The sequence below is a fragment of the Brachypodium distachyon genome, chromosome 2, assembly GCF_000005505.3.
Source record: "Brachypodium distachyon strain Bd21 chromosome 2, Brachypodium_distachyon_v3.0, whole genome shotgun sequence".
NCBI lineage: Eukaryota > Viridiplantae > Streptophyta > Magnoliopsida > Poales > Poaceae > Brachypodium > Brachypodium distachyon.
This window is the reverse complement of record NC_016132.3, coordinates 50547377-50565904: the sequence shown is the minus strand read 5'-3', so window position 1 is coordinate 50565904 and position 18528 is coordinate 50547377. Positions and strand designations below refer to the sequence as shown.

Below are 18528 nucleotides of genomic sequence, written 5' to 3'. Positions count from 1 at the left end.
GCTTTGCCGTCATGGCTGAACCTGCTAACGTATGCAAATCCAGCATGCCACTACATAATCAAACGTGTAACGGCGAATCTAGAACCATAAGTGGCTCACCTAAACTACTTCTAAAACGTGGATTTACTACAATTTTTTATGTGATTAGTTGGCTCACCTAAAGTACTTTTCAACTTGGATTTACATTTTTCATGTATTAAGACTAACTCTGCACCTCTTGAAAATTTTGTGATTTCTAGAGCATTTAGCTAATATATCAAGACTAACTTAGCCACATACCCATCCATACGAACAAAAAGTGATATCTATTATATACTAACCGTAATATGAGAGGTGCCGAGGGGAGACTCCACATTGATCCACATCACCCCAATTATTTAGATTATTGGATCTATAATATCTGGCTGTTAAAATTTAATGAGAGGATAGATCTATTTAATGGGCTAGGAACAAAACAACAAATTGATTTGAGGCCCACCTAAACCTATATATCAATATACACATAACATTAGGACTTTTTATCTTTGATTACGGGCACCTAGCTACGTTACCTAGGATGCATGTCTTTGGACTTTGTTTAAGCATCATCCATGCAAATGAAGAATTTTTGAAAAATAATAATCAAAAATCGTGATTTTATTTTCTCTTCAACACAAAAGTATACAAAATGTTTTCTAATAAGTTCATATTATCTCTTAATTGATCTTATATCTAATGGTTAAGTTTTAATGAGGTGGCTACATATATTTTTTGACCGGAAATTGTAGGGGAGGCCCCAACAGCAAGTCTATTTATATGATTAGTGGGACAAAACAACAAAGTGATTTGGGACCCATGTAGGCTCAATATGCTAGCCAAATATTTATCTGCATGTTGTCAAACGAAGGATAAATATGCTACGACCTGACAAGTTTTCATTGTTTTTTCACGGATCACGGAAATATTTTAAGTAGTAAGCCCACTCAATTTGCCTGAATCTATATTTATATTTTGTAAAAAAAATTATTAACAAGCATTAAAAGGATTATTTCTACGTACCAACATATTATCCTAAAGTTATTTATGGCAACTGATTAACATCGTATAAGCGTGACTGGCTGGATAGCACAAAAGAAATAAGAGGGATACCGAGAAGGGGCTCCACGTATATTTGATGGGCTAGAGATAAAACATCAAAGTGGGTTGAGCCCATGTATGCAGTAGGCCTATTAGGTAAGTATAGTAAGCTCACTCAATTTGCCAGAATCTATATCTATATTTTGTAAACACGAATTATTAAAGGACATTAAAAGGATTATAATTCTGCATACGAACACATGAACCTAAATTTATTTATGACTTCTAATTAACATCGTATACGAGCAACTGGCTATATAGCAAATGAAAAAGCACTATCACATGATGATTTACAACAAAAAAGCTACCTACTAAGCCAAATATAGTTTGGCATACATTAATACATATGACCTATGGCCAATCAAATGGTTGGCCAATTCAACTTGCGAACTTTATTTTTGTGAACATATGTGATTTATTAACCACAAATGATCAATCGCCTTAGGTAAGGACCCTTGTCTCGCACGTTATTTGGAGTTCTGGACACGACTATTATCACCTCAAACAATCAATTAGTTCGATGCAATCATTGATCAACCACCATGTTGTGAACTTGAAATTATGGATTACGTCCAAAAATCATATGAAAAGTAAACTATTGTGTCGTATTCAAACCATGATATACTTCCGTACTCCTATGCGTTGTGTGATTAGTTAATTCTACTTTTCTAGATAAATGTTTTTTTAGCACTCACTATATAACGACGTGTTGTCCGAAATTTATTTGAGTGTGTATGTGTAGTCCAGGTTACTAATTCTGCGTTTATAACAAACAATCTTGCTGATGATTTGGGCTGCAAAATTTATTTTCATACCGGTCTAATAGCACATACCAATGACGCACCTACACTTATCATTTATTTTGTGCTTTTGAAGTTCGGTGCAAACATTGATCATCCTACGTGTTGTGAATTTAAAATTACGGACAACAATATAAAATCACATAAAAAGTAAAATATTGTGTCGTATTCAAAACATGATATACTTCCGCACTTCTAGGTATAGTGTGATTAGTTAACTCCACTTTTCGAGATGTATGTTATTTTTTTTAGCACTGACTATATAATGACGTGTTCTTCGAACTTTATTTGAGTGTATATGTGTAGTCCGGGTTCCTAATTCTGCATTTGTAACAAACAATCATGCTGATGATTTGGGATGCGAATTTTATTTTCATACCGTTCTAATAACACATACAAATGACATACGCACTGGTCATTTATTCCATGCTTTTGAAACAATTCTACAATACATATATGTCCGTGAGTCAAAATATTAAATACGTATAAAGTTATTTCCCACGTGATTGCGCGGGACACCTTACTAGTTAGTGCTAAACGACACACATTTTTGCCGAGCATCTCAAAGGTCATCTTCGGGCATAGATGTAGTAGGGCTAAGGGTTCTTTTATGCAGTTGTGCTATGGGAACTCCCATAAAGCAATAAGAAAGGACGAAACTCCTTAAAAAAAACATGTTTCCCCTTTTTACCCAAAGATTAAAAAAGTTGACCGAGCTCAGTTTAGCTCTTATCATCAGAATCAGATGAATATGACAGACCCAAGTTGTCACAAGAGCTCTTCATCATCACTCATCACATGTTTGGGGTGAGAGAGGCTCGAACTCTCGACCTCAGGATCACTCAACAAGCTATGAGACCTACGCGCTAGCCAACTGCGCCATCACCCCCAGGTTGAGAGATTCTGAAACGTTAAGTTTTTGGATGAATTCAATGGCTGATTGAAAAGGAAAGCCTGCGTAGAGGGATTCCTAGATTTCATGTGACGCAACCTTTCACGCTCACGCGCACACACAACGGATACCATCGGACACAGACAAATTTCTGCACTACAACCATGTCACGGAAGGGATTCTCATTCATGAAAAGAGGGATTTTCTGCTTCTGGTACATTCTCTTTACAGTTACTGGTCACTCACCCATGTTACTTACATCGACATGCTTCAAAATGTACACCAAAAACCGAACTAAAAAGAAATCTGCTCAAGCTAGCATCAAGCAGTCAAGTCACCGCTGCATATACTGGAACAGTCAGGTCATTGTTCCCATAGACAGCACCAGCTTGTCGGTGATCAGGAACTGTATACAGCCTTGGAGATGACCGAAAACGGAATGATCACCTGGTGGCCTCTGTCACCGTAGAATCCAACATTCCCAAAGCTAGCTGAAGAGTTATTCATGGTGGCATTCATGACAAAAGTCACAAGCTGCTTCTGCCCGCTGGGAATGAAGAACTGTGTTGGTGTTGCGGATACTGCCACTCCGTAAGGAGCCCTGTAACTGACAGTGTAATTCTCGTCGCTCGCCACGTTGGTGACAGTTCTTGTTATTGTTCTCGATTGGTTGAGCACTGCTATGGTGATTGAAGGTAGGTTAAGGTCTGCCCCGGTCATGTTGGAGACCCCACAGTTGTTGCCAGTGTAATTCATCACTACTGAAGCAGAACCATTTATACCACACAGAAAGGATAAGAAATCGTCATAACCTGTAATTTGCCAGAAATAAAAAATGTAAAGGCTTTAGTCATACAGTTATGTTTGTCGAAGGAACAAGGGGCTGCGGGCATGGCCAAAGGCATCAGGTTGCTGATCACACTTAATTTCTGGCACATTTGGAAACACCGCAATGCCAGAATCTTTGATGGAGCTAGACCAGACTGTGAGGCACTGACAGAACCAATTCTCAATCTGGCCAGCCTTTGGCAGCTCGCAGAAGCAAAGAACCTAAGGAAGCTGCCCTTGTATGCTCAGCCTACCGAAGCTATGCAGCCTTAACCTTCGTTTAGCTTCTTTTCTTTTTGGTTTTGCTAGTTTAGTTAGGTCCTTCCAGTTTTGTTTTGTTTTGTTTTGCCTTTTACTCTTTGATTTGTTTTTGCTGTAGTTTGCACCTTCTTAGTGTCTTCTTCTAATAAATGTGTGTTCGAAGAAAAGGATACTACAATGAGAACCTAAATGGTGCGCAGATAAGCTCAAGTCAATCTAGTGGTAAAATAAACAGGAGTTGAATGATCATTGCACTTACTGCAATCAAATATGAGCCCAGGGTCCAAAGCAGCTGTAGCATTGACAAAGCCATTCCCCATGTCAAAAGGTGTAGCTGGAGTTTGTGTTGAGTCTGGGTTGCTGTATGTTCGCTGTGACATGATTGGGTTTCCTTGCTTGTCATTGATAGTTGTCGTAGTAGACAGTGCAGAACCTATAGCTGCTGGGCTAAAAGAAGGATACTTCTGCTTGATTAGAGCAGCAAGGCCAGCAATATGTGGTGCAGCCATACTTGTACCGGACAGCATTGCAAAAATTTCACCTGAAGAGGTAAAATCAGACAACCAGCATGGTATCTTTGTAAAGAAGTTAGTAATTGAAGATGTGATATTGTTGGAATGTAATGCTAAGCAAACATCTTATTAACAACTTTTGTAACCCAACAGAGCAGTACTAATGTAAAGGTATAATTTTTGTGTTGGCAATTATGCTTGTAATAAGTAATTTCTAGCAAATTCAGCTCTAAATGGAAGACGAGGTAAGGGTGAAATTACCAGCAAATTCAGCCGAATCCATTCCAAGCGAACTCCAAGCACCCCAAATGGAACTGCCAGGTGCTACCAGATTTGGTTTCAAGATATCAGCATTGGACAATGTGTTGTCCTCGGGGTCAGGACCCCTAGCAGAATAAAACATTACTTTTGGTGCAGAACTGCCATAATTTGGGTTTAGACCTCCTAGTATTTTTGCAACTGCACCAAAACTGACAATTCCGTTTGATGTCTCGTCTCGTACAAGGGACTCATTGTAATAACTTAGGAACACCTGGCAATATTGAGTCAAATATGTTAGCACACTGGTCTTCTTAATGAAACAGAAAAAATCTTATGAACTCTCAAATTAGTATTCAGTCAATTAATATATCAACTTTTAATACACTGAACTCAGCAAAGAGTCAAGTAACAAACATTTACCATGTCCAATAATCTATGAAATAAACCAAACACTTAGTACAGTAATATAGACCCACAAATCATACAACAAAGCCAAAACCAGTAAGAACCATGACTTCAGCAGGATGAATAACACAACTGATTGAGGTTAACAAAAAGAACGAGATAAGGATAATAGCATTGGCACCTTAGAGTCATCAGATGATGGTATTATAAGTCCAGGCACATCCATTGGAGTTGGGTTCAGCTGGAATCCAAGGACAAAAGGGTCCAAGTAGAATATAACTCCTGCAGCACTAGTGTTCTTTGCTGTATCTAAAGCTTGCTTCACAGAAGAAAGGCCCAGTACAAATCTTATGGAATAGCTGCAGATCAGTATCTTTCCTCTTATCAGATCTTTATCAAGGTGGCTTGAATCTTGGCACTCCCCTATGGACACTTCTGTGGGACTGGCTGTATTATTTTCCAGTGCATGAGGTGCGGCAATTAGATTGTACATCGAATCACCATCCGTTCCAGCTGTGTTGCAATTTAACACAAGCTAAAGTCAAACCAGGCTAGCTATGTGGAGTTGTGCACACAACAAATAACGAAATAACTTAATAGGAACTTACGAGCAAGGCCAACTCCCGGAATGGTCAAATTGTTGCCAAGTACAACATAATTTTTGTACTCCCTGTCATGGGCAGAAGCACCTACAGTAAATATCCATGGACTGTATGAAGACATGCTCTTAGGGGAAGGACCAGTATTTCCTGCAGCTTGCACAACAAATATGCCAGCTTTGACAGCTGACATTAGTGCCATATCAATTGGATTAAAGAACGTAGCTAATCCAGGAGGCCTTCTATTAGGGGTAATGGACAAGCTGATTATGTCAACATTATCTTCAGCTGCCTGCAAATGTGATGCAAGGACTCATTGTCAACAATGATACAATGTAGCCTTCTTCAAGTTTAGAACTTTGCAATGCTTCTACTGAGTTGGATAACACACCCAATGTTTCAACCAATCATGGAAACTTCCATTGTAACTATAGTCCCAAAGCCAACTAGACTTCCCAAAGCCAACCGGACTTTTAGTCGACAGTCGACACACATCACTACAATTGATCATCATAAAATTTAAACTTTTGAATGTAGACATATTATTCAGTAAACTTGAGCAACATTGAATCTTTTCTTGTGGTACCCCGTGCTTGATTAGCTAGTATATGCTACAATAATTGATCTCTTGGGGTCTCAACCTATTAATAATTATCACCCTGTCCTTTCTTCACTGTGAGAATCACATTCTAATGCCGGCTATCAATTTTGTGGTTACACCAACAGAAGGTAAGCAGCATGCAGTAAAAGCATTACCTGATCTATTGCAGCCACTACATCAGCAGCAAAACCTCCGAAGCCTTTGAACAGAGCTTTATAGACAGCAATGCTGAAAATTATATATTTTATATATTTGGAAACTAAGCAAATAATATTTATTTCCCAAAATAAAAAGGTAGTAGACTTACTGTGCACGAGGAGCCATTCCGCTTGCATTCCCAAAGTGATGCCCAGCCACAATAACAGGAATTCCATTATTACCAGCCGCGATGGATGCTGTGTGGCTGTAGGCACAAGTCTTAGAATCAGAAAACGACAATCTCAGAAAGTGATATCTCCATGTAATTTCTTTGCATTAGTTTGTTTTTCCTTTTTTGGCGACTTTAGTTAAAACTCACATAACTTCTATACCCTAAGGATACATTTTAAGTGTTCCATATGGAAAGCAATAGTTTGGTTCACGTTGAAAGAAAAAGCCCATAGAATTGAAACATCAGTAATAATTATTTCTCCTGGTACTTCTGCACATTCCACTGCTTACAACATCATTGGATCATCTTATTACTAGCATGATTTATACTTAGCATTTACTACACAACAGGCCTAGGCCAGGTTCATGAAGAGTTGGACCATGATGATATGTAGGTTTAACATAGAGTTGGACAATTAAAAAAACAAAGAATTACAGTGGATCACTGGAGAATACAACCGTGCAACAAAAAAGTCACGTGCCTGACTGCACAGCCAGACACACGGTAATAGAAAGCATTCATTTTCTTTGTTTATTAGTGACATCCATGGTTAAGTTGGAAAGTACTACTTACGTCCCGTGGCCATCACTATCAGACGGTGAAGCAAGATCTTGAGAGGCATTGAAGACTCCTCGTGTTATTGCAGATGCTGCAAAATGTTGAGCTCCAACAAGCTTTCTGTTGCAGGATCCAGATGGAAAATCATTTGTAACCTCACAACTGCCAGCGTAGTGAGCAGGAACTGGATAACTATCAGTTGTCAAGTCATCTGCAAAGCTTGGGTGATTTGGGTCGATTCCTGTATCGATGAGGCCAACAACAACACCCTGGCCAGCACATTGTGGACCACCTTCTTGAACCCATGCTCCTTGTGGCAAGCCCAGAAATTCGGGGGTATATGTTGTTGCAGTTCTAACAGAGAAATCCAACATTACGTTTACCACTTCTTTTCTCCTATATAGCTTCTCTGCCTTTTCATGCAAGCAGAAAACCAGTTAAAATCTAGATAAGAAATGAGTGAATCTTCTAAACAATATTCTACAGGTTCCAGAAAACAGATAAGAAATGAGAAAAGAGAGGTAAACAGCTAATAAGTTGCAAGAAACAAATTAAAGATCACAAAAAAAGGGAATAGTGAGTGATTGCAAATATTCATAGCATGCAATAATCCAAAGTTTACATGCGCTTTTCTTTAATAAGTGACAGACATAAGTAATGACGTGATATTAGAGAGGTAGTGGAGAAATAGCACAAGGAACAGACATAAGAAAACCGGATACCTGCTGAGGAGTGAGGACAACTGCAAAACCATTAATCAAGTAGTGGTAACTGTACAGCTTTGTATAGCGCTCTCCTCGTAGTGTCTTCTTCAAGACAGAATTTTGAAGTTGCACTAGGTATGAGCCATAATTCATAGGTTTGAGTGAACCATGTCTGCAGTACCACAGTTAATAAACCTTAGATAAAAAGCTAAATTGGTGTGAGAGAAGAAACAAACAGATACAAGACATCCCATGGAGAATAACTGCCGAACCTATATAAAAAGCTAAATCAAGAATTAATTTTCAGAAAAAAAAAATACTATCATTAGCAGAAATTAGTTCAAAGGTGACGCTTCATTTAACACACGGCCAGTAGATGAAAATTTATTTTATTTTCTGTGTGAACTTTTCTTTTGCCTATTGATGCTAGACAATGAAGCTGTTCCAAAAAAAAATTATAATCGAGTATCCTGCACTCTATAGGTACTTTGTTGGTCATGATAAATGTAGTGGTTTGTGAATGTTCCACAAACTCAGAAAACGCACACATAAAACCCTAAACTGGTATTAGTGTAACACTTAGGTCCAAACACAGTCCAGCGTGATTAATTTCGGCCACATCGCAGCCACGTTGGTTTATGCCAGGACCGTGGGTTGCTGTTGGGGTTTCTCGGAGGAGGTTTCACAAAAAATTGATAGCAACCTGCAGAGAATTATGTTAATTTTTTTCTTTAATTATGTTAATTTTTTGCCGAGAAACCCCAACAGCAACCCGCGGTCGTGGCTTAAGCTGGCATGGCACCGTGTGGCCAAAATTAATCCCGCCGAACCATTTTTGGACTTACGTGTTACACTAATACTAGTTTAGGGATCTATGTGTGTGTTTTATGAGTCCCTGCATTCACTCCGAGTTTATGGCCTAGCGGTGTATTTCACTCTTAGAGAAAATAGGTAATTTAGCCCCCCGCTCCAGCTTCAGGCTTAGGTCTATTTTCACCCTTTCATCTGAACTACTAGCACAATCAAGTTTGCGGGAAACTGCCGAGCCGCCACCAAAAGAAGAATCAATCAAGAAATGCTTTAACCTTAAACTGGGGAATCAATGATGGCTACAACTGTTTTGAGGAATAAACTGCGGAATCTTAGGCGCTTCAGTTACTGAAAGGGGAAATTAGCACAGAGTACAGACCCAAAATAATCGGGGAAATTTTTGCTCAGAGTGTTGCCTACCTCGGCTTCCTGAGAATGCTGGTGGCCGGAATATCGTCGCCCCCGCCTCCTGCGACCGCGGCGGTGGCGGCGGCAGCTCTGCTGGTCCCAAACCTCTCCATGTCAAGGCGCTTGTGAAACACCGCCGCCTGCTTCATGGTCACGATGTACACCGCGGTGCCCTCCTCGAACGCTTGGATGCCGCCGCCGGCGGCGCCCAGCAGCGCCGCCCCAAGAACCACCACGCACAGGAAGGGGACAGAACAGGGCTCCCTCCGCACCACCCCCATTGCAGCAGAGCACCTCCTCATCAGTCCTCACCGAGTCACCGGCCCAGACTCCAAACTCACCGAATCGACAAGGGAGACTAGCTACGGCCCGGACATGGGAGCACAAGACCCGCACGCGGCACAATTATGGCGAGGGCGAGGACGCCGAGGAGGAGGTGTGCGCTTTTAAGCCGTGGTGGCGTGGTGCACTGCCGCTGCGCTGCACAAAAGAGGGCTTCAAGAAGTGACCACTGCAGCAGCAGCAGCAAAGACTTGTCTGCTTTTACACGGTAGTAGAGTTTTAATACGTGCTGTATTAAGTTACATATGCTAAATTTTACCAAGAAATAATCCTCTCGCGTGTCCGCTTGTGTGGAGTACACAGCTCAGCTCAGCGTTCCAGGAAGAAAACTTGGGGCAGGTGAGAGACCTTGGTTTTCTACTGCCTCGGGAGTCGGGAGCTGCGGAGTGATTCCCAGCTGTTCAGCCCTGGACTTCTGCAGTTCTGCCAACTGGTGTTTTTCCCGTCGCTGTATGTTTCGGGCCTATTTTATTCGCAGAATTTTAAGAACGTTTTTTTTTCTTTTTGAAAAGCGGAGCTCCCTGGGCTCTACATAGAATTTTAAGAACGTAAAAATTTAAAAGTAACAGAAATAGTACAGGAATATCGGTGAGGATACAGCATTGAAACATATTATTACTGTTGTTATTACAGAATTCAATGTTTGATTTGCATGAATGTGAATTCTAAAATATCCAAATATGGTTAAACTAAAGTCAAACCATCAATAAAAGTAAAGCAGCAATTTTATTATGGCACTAAATGCCATTATCATGTTCTTCATGCAAATAATTTAACAGATCAAGTGTATTTTCTGCAATCATGCATTTTTCCTTTGAAACTACACTTGTTTTTCCTTAAGTCCATTTCATTCATTTGACTCAAAGGGATAAGTAGCTTCGTGCAAAAAAAAATCGTATTCCTATGGTTTCCTATGAGTCCGAGAAGCCATTATTTGAGCTAAACTTTATACTAGCCAAAATGTTGGTTAAAGATTTTAGTTGCCCATGATTTGATCAAAGTATGGCAAGAAAAACTAAAAGTGACAAAGTAACATTGACATGTCATAAGAATGTCGATCATCCTATTCCTAGCCTGTGGAATTCTCGTTTGTGGAATAGTTTAATGCAGGTTTGATGGACTCTTATAGCACATCATATTCAGGCTTGCCATGAAATAATTGATGAAGCGATGATGCGCCCGCTGAGTCACATTCTTGAAAAAGAAATAATTGATAAAGTCAAGGTCCCTTCCTCTCGACATGGTAGGAGCAGTAGATTCATAAGTTTTGGTCACCTTGTGCGTCTTAGTCTTATGACACATTTTGTCAAGCGGGCACATTGTTGTGTCGTGCTCACTCTCATGGTACCATGGGAGGAGCCGGTCTGTTCTAAGAACCTAGACAAAACCCATACAAATCAATATTTGGTTTAAGAAAAAAAATGCAGCCTTCAAATTACAACATTAATTAGTAGAGGTTTTCCGGTCGAGCCTGGGCAGCCATCCGAGGTCGCCGGGTGCTGGTTCCGCCAATACATGGTACATTTTGTCAAGCTGCCAACAAGTTCAATACTATCTCCATAAATTTTGTTGAAATATTACGTGTATCTAAACATTTTTTAGGAATGGATGCATTCATTTTTGGCAAATTTGAGACAAGAATTATGAAACGTACGTTTTACCCGTTGCAGAAAAAGGGAGCAACCTCTAAAGCTTAGAGGCAACATGAAAGTAGGTCCACTAGTAATTTATTGTGGATTGTACTTTAAAGGTCAAAATATCCTAAAGATGGACCATGAGTCCCACATTAAGAGGCTAGATTGGTCTCAAAAGCAATATAGCTGCATGCCCTAGCACGGACATTTCTTTTAGCACCTTTAAAACAGTACCCGGCCTGCAGTTTCAGTACCACTTGAAGCATGCGTGGACGTTGTACATTTAAGCATGAATCTGCATGTTTTTTTAATAAAAAAACCCTGCATGCTTTCATCATATTTCTTGAGAGTTCTTTGTTCCAAGATAAACTTTCTTACAGTTACAGATATGTGAACAGTCAGCTACGGTTTCTTCAGTTGCTCATCACCCACGGTTTCTTAACCAAAACGGTGTGTCCCTCGTGTTTTCACTCTTTTTAGGAAAGGAAAAAAGAAAAGGCACGCAGTATCTATTGCAAATCAGAGATCTGAAATAACTGACAGTGACATAACACAAAGCAACAGAGTGAAATGAGCATTCGCAAACCTTGGTCTCCACATTACATTATGTAGACTAGAAAAACAGAACCCGGGCTCTTGAGCCAGCACCGGCCTGCTCAGCAGGCAACAGTCCGTCAACCAGGTTACCAGGAAAAGCATGATGCAAGCGACACTGTCTGGGTTGGGTTGGTAGCATATATTTCTTGGTGTGGTCCAAAGTAAGTGGCAACTAGAAAAAGTGAAACACTCCATGGTTTTCCTGCATGGTATAATCGGGAGATGATGATGATGATACCTTTTTTCTAGGTGCAAACCCTCGCCGTATATGCCGGTCGATGATAACATGAGTTGGTCCACTCTAATTTGCCGGAGTGGCTGGCAGCACGGCCGCCGGTCTGGCTCGGCTAGCCGAAATATGAGGTGCGTGTGACAACGAGGACGGCCGTGAGGGCACCGTAAAGGGAACCAGAATAAAAGGGGTGAAATCACTGCGCATAGACGACTAGAGCTTTTTCCCGGCCCAATCATGTCCGGCGTGTTCAGGGCGTGAATTACTCAAAGGTCGTACTACTCGTGTCCGCCTATATTTTTTCCTCTGGATGTAGCCTACACGCTCAACATGAGTGCCCCATCGGCAAAAGATTCCTCCGGTAGCACCTGCACGCCGTCGCCGCGAGCCACCAGCTCGCTTTTCCATTGTTTTCTCTTCGCTGATGATCACTTCGATCGGGCCATGCTCGGCTGAGATGGAGCAGAGTATAGGTGATTGATCCGGCAAATTATAAATGACAGAAGAATGTGCAAACTTTACTCGTATTTGCTAATACAAATACCAGGCAAGAGCAAGCGATCAAGTACCGCTAATAACAACGGGGGCGTGCTACTGCCGCGCAAAGATTCGGCTCGCTGCACCCCGTGAACGCGGCCAAAGCTTCCGCGGAACTGGATCAGAGATTCCCCGCAGGAGATTCGTTGCCACTCGCGGCCTGCTGCCGTGTGGCCAGGAGGTCAGGAGGACAGCGTGCATTGGGGCGCAGTGGAGTGAGTGAGTGCCCCAGATTCGGTGGTCCGAATCTTGGAGCGCTGCGGTGCCCGTGCCACGGCCCATGGGAGAAGCCAGCAGCGGCTGTCTGTACCTTCAGACGACCCGATTTCCTGACATTTGGTCACGGGCCAGCTGATGACGCCCTGGACCATATGCGCCGGCCAGGGCAAGGCCCGTCTTTGTTCGCCGGAGTTTGCGAGTGCTAGTCATCGGTGGATGCAAAGTAAATTACAGAAAACTACCGTATTAGGAGTTAAGATTTCACTTCAGTATCAGTCTACGTTTTATTTACTAAAAACCACCGGATTAGACAAAACGTGTGGTTGCTAGCGAATAAGCGCGAAACTGTCAGGAAGAACCCAGCGGTCAGGCTAGCGTGCCTTGCCACCGTGGCAATCCTCAACTGACCCAAACTCCATCTCTCTCCTTCCTCCCTCTATTCCCCTCGTGCCCCGAACCGCCCGCGTCTTTCTCGTCTCAGGCGAAGCGCTGCCGACCTCGGATCTGCTCACTCACCGCCTCCCGAACCCTTCGTCTGCACCTTGAGCACCCCCGCGCGTCCGCCGGTGCCCTCGCTCTCGTCCCCGGCCATCCCAAGCGCCCCCGCCACCGTGCTCCTCCTCCGCTGCCTCATCTCCTCGTCACAGGCCGCCTCCGGCCACCCCCTTGCCTAGCAGTCGCCTCCCTCGGCCTCGCCATTCCTGCGCTCACGCGTGGGGCATCTCCGCCCGTCGAGCCGTGCCCCGGAGCGCCTCCATCGGCTTCGCCGTGCCTGCGGGGAGCGGCAGCGCGCGGCGGCGCGCGGGAGAGAGCGGGGGTGAGCAGTGCGCGTGGGGCGGCGGGGGAGCGCGACGGCGTGCAGGGCGCGCGTGAGAGAGGCGGCACGGGGGGGGGGGGGGGGAGCACGGCGGCGCGCAAGGAGAGAGAGGCGGCGCGGCGGGGGCGAGCGGCAGGAGAGAGAAGCGGCGTGCAGAGCGCGCGGGGGGCGAGCGGAGTAGCGGCTTGGTGGCAAGGAGCTTCTCGGGGGAAGAAGGAGATGAAGGAGCTTGACGAGGGAGAGCTGATGGCAGAGAGAAATGCATTATTTGCCATGCTGGCACGCCACATAGGCCTGACCGGTGGACCCGTTCCGTCATTAATGTGTTTAGACGCTAGCGAACGAGGGATTAAGTAAATTCAGTGGTTTTTAGCAACCAAAACGTAAACCGGTATCAATGTAAAACTCTAACCCCTAATGTGATGGTTTTGTGTAATTTACTCGTGGATGCAAAGTAAAGGTCAACTAATGGTGCATCAGCCCATTTGTTCTCCGATGAGCCATTGATTTTATTTTAATCTTTTGTCATCGTTAATAATGCGCTTTTTCAGATGGGAAATGGAGTTTTAAAGGTACTGCCCCTGGACGGCTGGACCAGGTGTAGCAGTACGTGTGAAGCCGACAATGCCGTGGCCGTTCACGGATCAAGAGTGAGGTGGCGAGTAAGGAAACAAGCGCTGCTCCGGCGTGAAAACAGTTGCCACTACGAAAAGGGACCGGAAAGAACACAGCAGCTGCTTGACGTTGTGCACCACCACAGTGCAAAGTCGCGTTGGTACAGCATAAGTGTTTCATGTGCTCTCAGCTCAGCCGGCACGTACGGATAAACAAAGATGAAAGAGCAGTGCTGATGCTTTGAAGGGCCAACGACATACCTCTGAATGAGCTCACACGTACGTGCAGGTGCTGGTACTGGACTTCGGCCATACAATAACGGATAACTGCTTCAGATCTTGACCCCAACCATTTCGGGGACAAGATGTGATTCATCACTCGTGGCTCGTGAGAACGCCATGATGTCCTGCGGCCATTCATCACCTCTCTGTGCCGCACGAGCTTTTGCCTTTTAGTTTTAGGTAAAGTTGACCTGCCACGACAGCAAAGGCATGACAGCATGCACATTGCACTTGCACTTGCTTTTCTCCCTTCCCCACTTCTGTTGCTGTGCCGCATTGGACGGAGCCAAAGACTATCATCAGAGCCGACTGGTACTGGTAGGATAATACCATGGGCAGCTCCAAGATCAGGCTGTCTAGAGTCGGATATCATGAGCTGAGCACGAGCTTGCGGCATGTGTATCCGAGAGTCGCTAGTTGAAGAGGGGAAACGATGGCGCCGCATGTGTGTGCAGCACCGCAATGCCCCTCTCTGCTTGTTTTGCACGCCTGTCGCTCGATGCAGCGACTAGTGACTAGTACGGTCCTTTTGTGCTTTTGTTGTCTTTAGAATCCGAGAGCTGTATGCGTAAAAGATTCAAAGATCCGTGCAGGATTGCAGACAGTTGCCTTTCTTTATTTCCTCCTGCCGGGCAAAAAGAATGAGAGATATACAGTTCTTGTTGTGTGGCCTACTTCGTTGGTATGGATTGCATAAAAAAATTAGTGGATTGGAACCCTTATAACTTTTTCTATTTTTGACGGACACTTGGAACCTTTTCTGGTTAGGTTATTTTAAACAAACGAATTGAGTTGTAAAATCCTACAAAATTCTGATGGATGGCGCAATCAATGAGGAATCTGAAGCATGCTACTCCTTCCGATCCATATTATTTGTCTCAAATTTGCCCAAATATGGATGTATCTATGTTTAAAAGGTGTCTAGATATATGTAATATTTCGACAAGTAATTCCGACCGGAGGTAGTAGAACTTCTTCAGATTTCACATTTAGGACCGTAAAACTGGGCACCCTGGATGCCCTCTCACGCCATCACCTACGTCAGCCGTCCGATCTGTATCAATTCAATCACTGCCGTCCATCCGATGTACCGTCCTTGGGCTGCTACTCTGACGGAAAAATCCGAAGCCTCGGGTGAACTGGCGGGCCAAAAGCCGCGGCCCAGCATCACCTGCGAAATACTAACGCGCTTCTGCGGGGCACTGGGCAGTCAGGACTCTCGGTCGTTCTAAAAATAGTCAGGACCATCGGTGGACGCTTCTCCTCCCGTTCGTGCTGCCTGCCTCCTCTCCCCAGTCCCAACCTGGGGACTTGGGAGATGCGTTCTGGGCCTTGTGGCCGCAATAGTCGAGGAGGAGCAGGGCGTCGAGGAGCAGATTGATGGTATGCCGGCACGTTGATCTTGAGCTTGAGCAGCACCCGCACGTCCGCGCACACCTATAGGTGAGCCAGTGCGTTGGTCGGGCGTGGTTTTCCGTACGTGGATCGACGGCGTCTGGCCACGTACGGACGCAGGTGACCAGGACTCCGGGAGGATTGAGGTTAAGCATAGCGCCACGAAGAAACTGCGAAGGCCGTGGGTTTGGTCGTTGACTCGTTTGGAGGCCGCCATTTTGATCTTTGCTGCAAGTTCGGACGGGCGGGTAGCTAGTCTCGTTCCGAGACGCTCGTCTCCGGCCATCTAAGGCTGATCTTTATCCCTGCAACAACGCACGTTTTTTAACCAGTGAATACGGAGTAATAGCTATTTAGATCCATGAACACGGATACGCACGGAGCAACGAGGCACGAGTTGCATGGATGATGGAACCAAACAGTGGGCACTGCCGACTGCAATTTCGTGAATTTTAGTCGCTATCGAACAGCTAACACGTGCAGTATATATATAAATAAAGTTTATATTACGACAATTGAAATAGCTAGGGGGATAACTATATATGTTCCGGTACATCTAACATCTTCATCCTCAAGCTAGTAGTACACCCTTTATTTTGATGATTAACTACTCAAAAAATGTAGACTGCTTGCGAACATAGAAAGATACATAGGTACATCAAACCAATAGTGTTAATAACATACACGTCTGCCAATTAAGGCGGATCTTACAATAATTTCCTCACCAAAGCAGATGCCCTATGCGTACATGGGCATGACAGGCATTACTACTCCTAGCTAATTCCGAGTGACAAATTTGCCGTCCCTGACACAATGTGTTTGGAAATACCACGAAAGAGGAATAAGAGTCCACGGGAGGGGAGCACGTAGAGGATCAGATATGAGAAATTGATCTTTGGAAAGTACAGGAAATACACATGGAAATTGATACGGGGAGTTCTTCCTACGTTTGGTTGGTTAGAGTCTGTGGGGGAAGAGTTAGCTTATAGAGTGGATAAAAGTTATACTCCTTTCATCCTAAAATAAGTGACGTGAAATTGTATAGATTCTTATACAAATTAACGTCACTTGCATCGTGACAAGCCAGACAAACAATTCTATTTTGTATGAACTCAGTTCCTCTATGGTGGGAGTCTCAACTCTCATGGCCTGTTTCCATCTCCTAAACTCCCATTTATTCAACAATCAAACAGAGGATTTAGTAGCCGCACTCCTCATTGATTGGGCATGCGTCACATGCGGTTCGCGCGGAGGCCCGGAAAAGGCAGACAAACAAGGTAGAAGGTACGCACCGGGCATACCCTGGCTATGCACGTGGAGTAGTATTAAGGTCAGTGGTTGGTCTCAAGTTGTCAGTCGATCCATCGTATCTGCCCCGGCCGCTTCATGGGCGACCAGACCACATGCGTCATATCGCTTCGTGCATGAGCGAACAACATTACACATGCATGCAGATCCAGTGAGAGCCTTGCAGGCTTGCAGCACATCCAGTTAAATTAGCTAGAGCTAGCGTTGCATGTCTCTCTGCAGGACCGCAGCAAGCAGTATGAATGACACAAGACATGAACAACAAGCAGTTCAATCAGGGCGTACGCGGAGAGGCTAGCTATAAAACGTGCAAATCATTTTAGCTGTCACCGTCGACTGATCCGATCTTTTCTCGGATCTCGATGCATGCGGCGCATCGTTTCAACGATCCGGTCTAATTGTGCCAGCTGGGTTATAATTAAGCACTCCTACGCAACGCGGATCTGATCGAGATGGCCACGTACGTTCTGATTAAACTAAACTTTCGCTCTAACTGCGCGCCGGCCACTTGTGTTTCATGCGCGCATGCCATGTTGTCACGCACTATCTGTTCAATGATATGACCTCCGATCCATGTCATATGTGAAGAGTACTTCTACAAGAAGTACGTATTTGTTACTACTACAATAACATGGACGTGAAACGCAATGCAGGTAAACTATACACACGAGTTGACACGGTCATTAATACAGTATGATTAACCTCGCCCAAACCTACTCTGAGTTTGTCTTACTTGATCGGAAATGCCACCAACCAGATTTTGGGCCCCTCGGATATATGAACCGCGATCCATCGACTCCTCGATCATGCATTTTTAGTTTGGAGGAGCACCAAGAAGCCACCAACGAGACCTAGAGCACCAAGAAGCCACCGATGAGACCTACTCCAGTGAATAAGAAAGAGTCTAGGTACATAGAGATATGGACTCTATGAGAAAAGAATATTCGGAAACCCCACTTCGCTTCCTGAGATTATGCTCTATGAGTAGGACTTGATTAGAGAGATGCTCTATTATGCAAGGATCTTATACGCTTACTATATATAACTAGCTGATTCCCGGCGTTTTGTCGCAGAAATTTTTATTTGCACATTTGGACATGATGTTTGGAACAAATGATAATAATATGATCAAATACAAAAGAAAAATATGAATGCTATAGGGCCAAACAGTTTCATCATCCAAACAATAGGAGCAATTTTGATGTACATGAACATTAACAACTTTGAGAAAATCGGAAAAGAGAAGCGTCAACAGCTTGAATATTCGTATAGTTCTTAGAAAGAACAACATACATATCATGAAAATAAGAATACTTGGTGAAATATTTACATACAACGTGAAGGTGAAAAGTCTTAGAAGAGAAAAGGTTGAACCGTAAGGAGGCATCAAAATGAATTTCTTGTGGCTAAAATAGATGACATGGAT

At 43.7% G+C, this 18528-nt stretch overlaps 1 protein-coding gene, 1 long non-coding RNA gene and 2 other non-coding genes across 4 annotated transcripts; all 4 read right to left on the bottom strand.

Annotated features, from left to right (window-relative positions):
• Positions 1–2629: 2629 nt before the first annotated feature.
• Positions 2630–2709, bottom strand: LOC112271221. Its single transcript, XR_002964215.1, has one exon. It is a non-coding gene; the product is annotated as a small nucleolar RNA snoR114 (small nucleolar RNA).
• A 10-nt stretch (positions 2710–2719) lies between these two features.
• Positions 2720–2805, bottom strand: TRNAM-CAU. Its single transcript is given in 2 exon segments — positions 2720–2755; positions 2768–2805. It is a non-coding gene; the product is annotated as a tRNA-Met (tRNA).
• A 155-nt stretch (positions 2806–2960) lies between these two features.
• Positions 2961–9648, bottom strand: LOC100839401 (subtilisin-like protease SBT2.3). The gene is made up of 10 exons (XM_003569860.4): positions 9138–9648; positions 7926–8079; positions 7219–7616; positions 6583–6678; positions 6431–6503; positions 5684–5966; positions 5257–5588; positions 4671–4941; positions 4157–4438; positions 2961–3620 (listed from the first exon to the last, which is right to left on the bottom strand). Exons 1-10 carry the CDS (start codon positions 9425–9427, stop codon positions 3208–3210), a joined length of 2592 nt encoding a protein of 863 aa, XP_003569908.2. The 5' UTR covers positions 9428–9648; the 3' UTR covers positions 2961–3207.
• A 5656-nt stretch (positions 9649–15304) lies between these two features.
• Positions 15305–18237, bottom strand: LOC112271023. The gene is made up of 2 exons (XR_002963802.1): positions 17836–18237; positions 15305–16099 (listed from the first exon to the last, which is right to left on the bottom strand). It is a non-coding gene; the product is annotated as an uncharacterized LOC112271023 (long non-coding RNA).
• Positions 18238–18528: the final 291 nt, after the last annotated feature.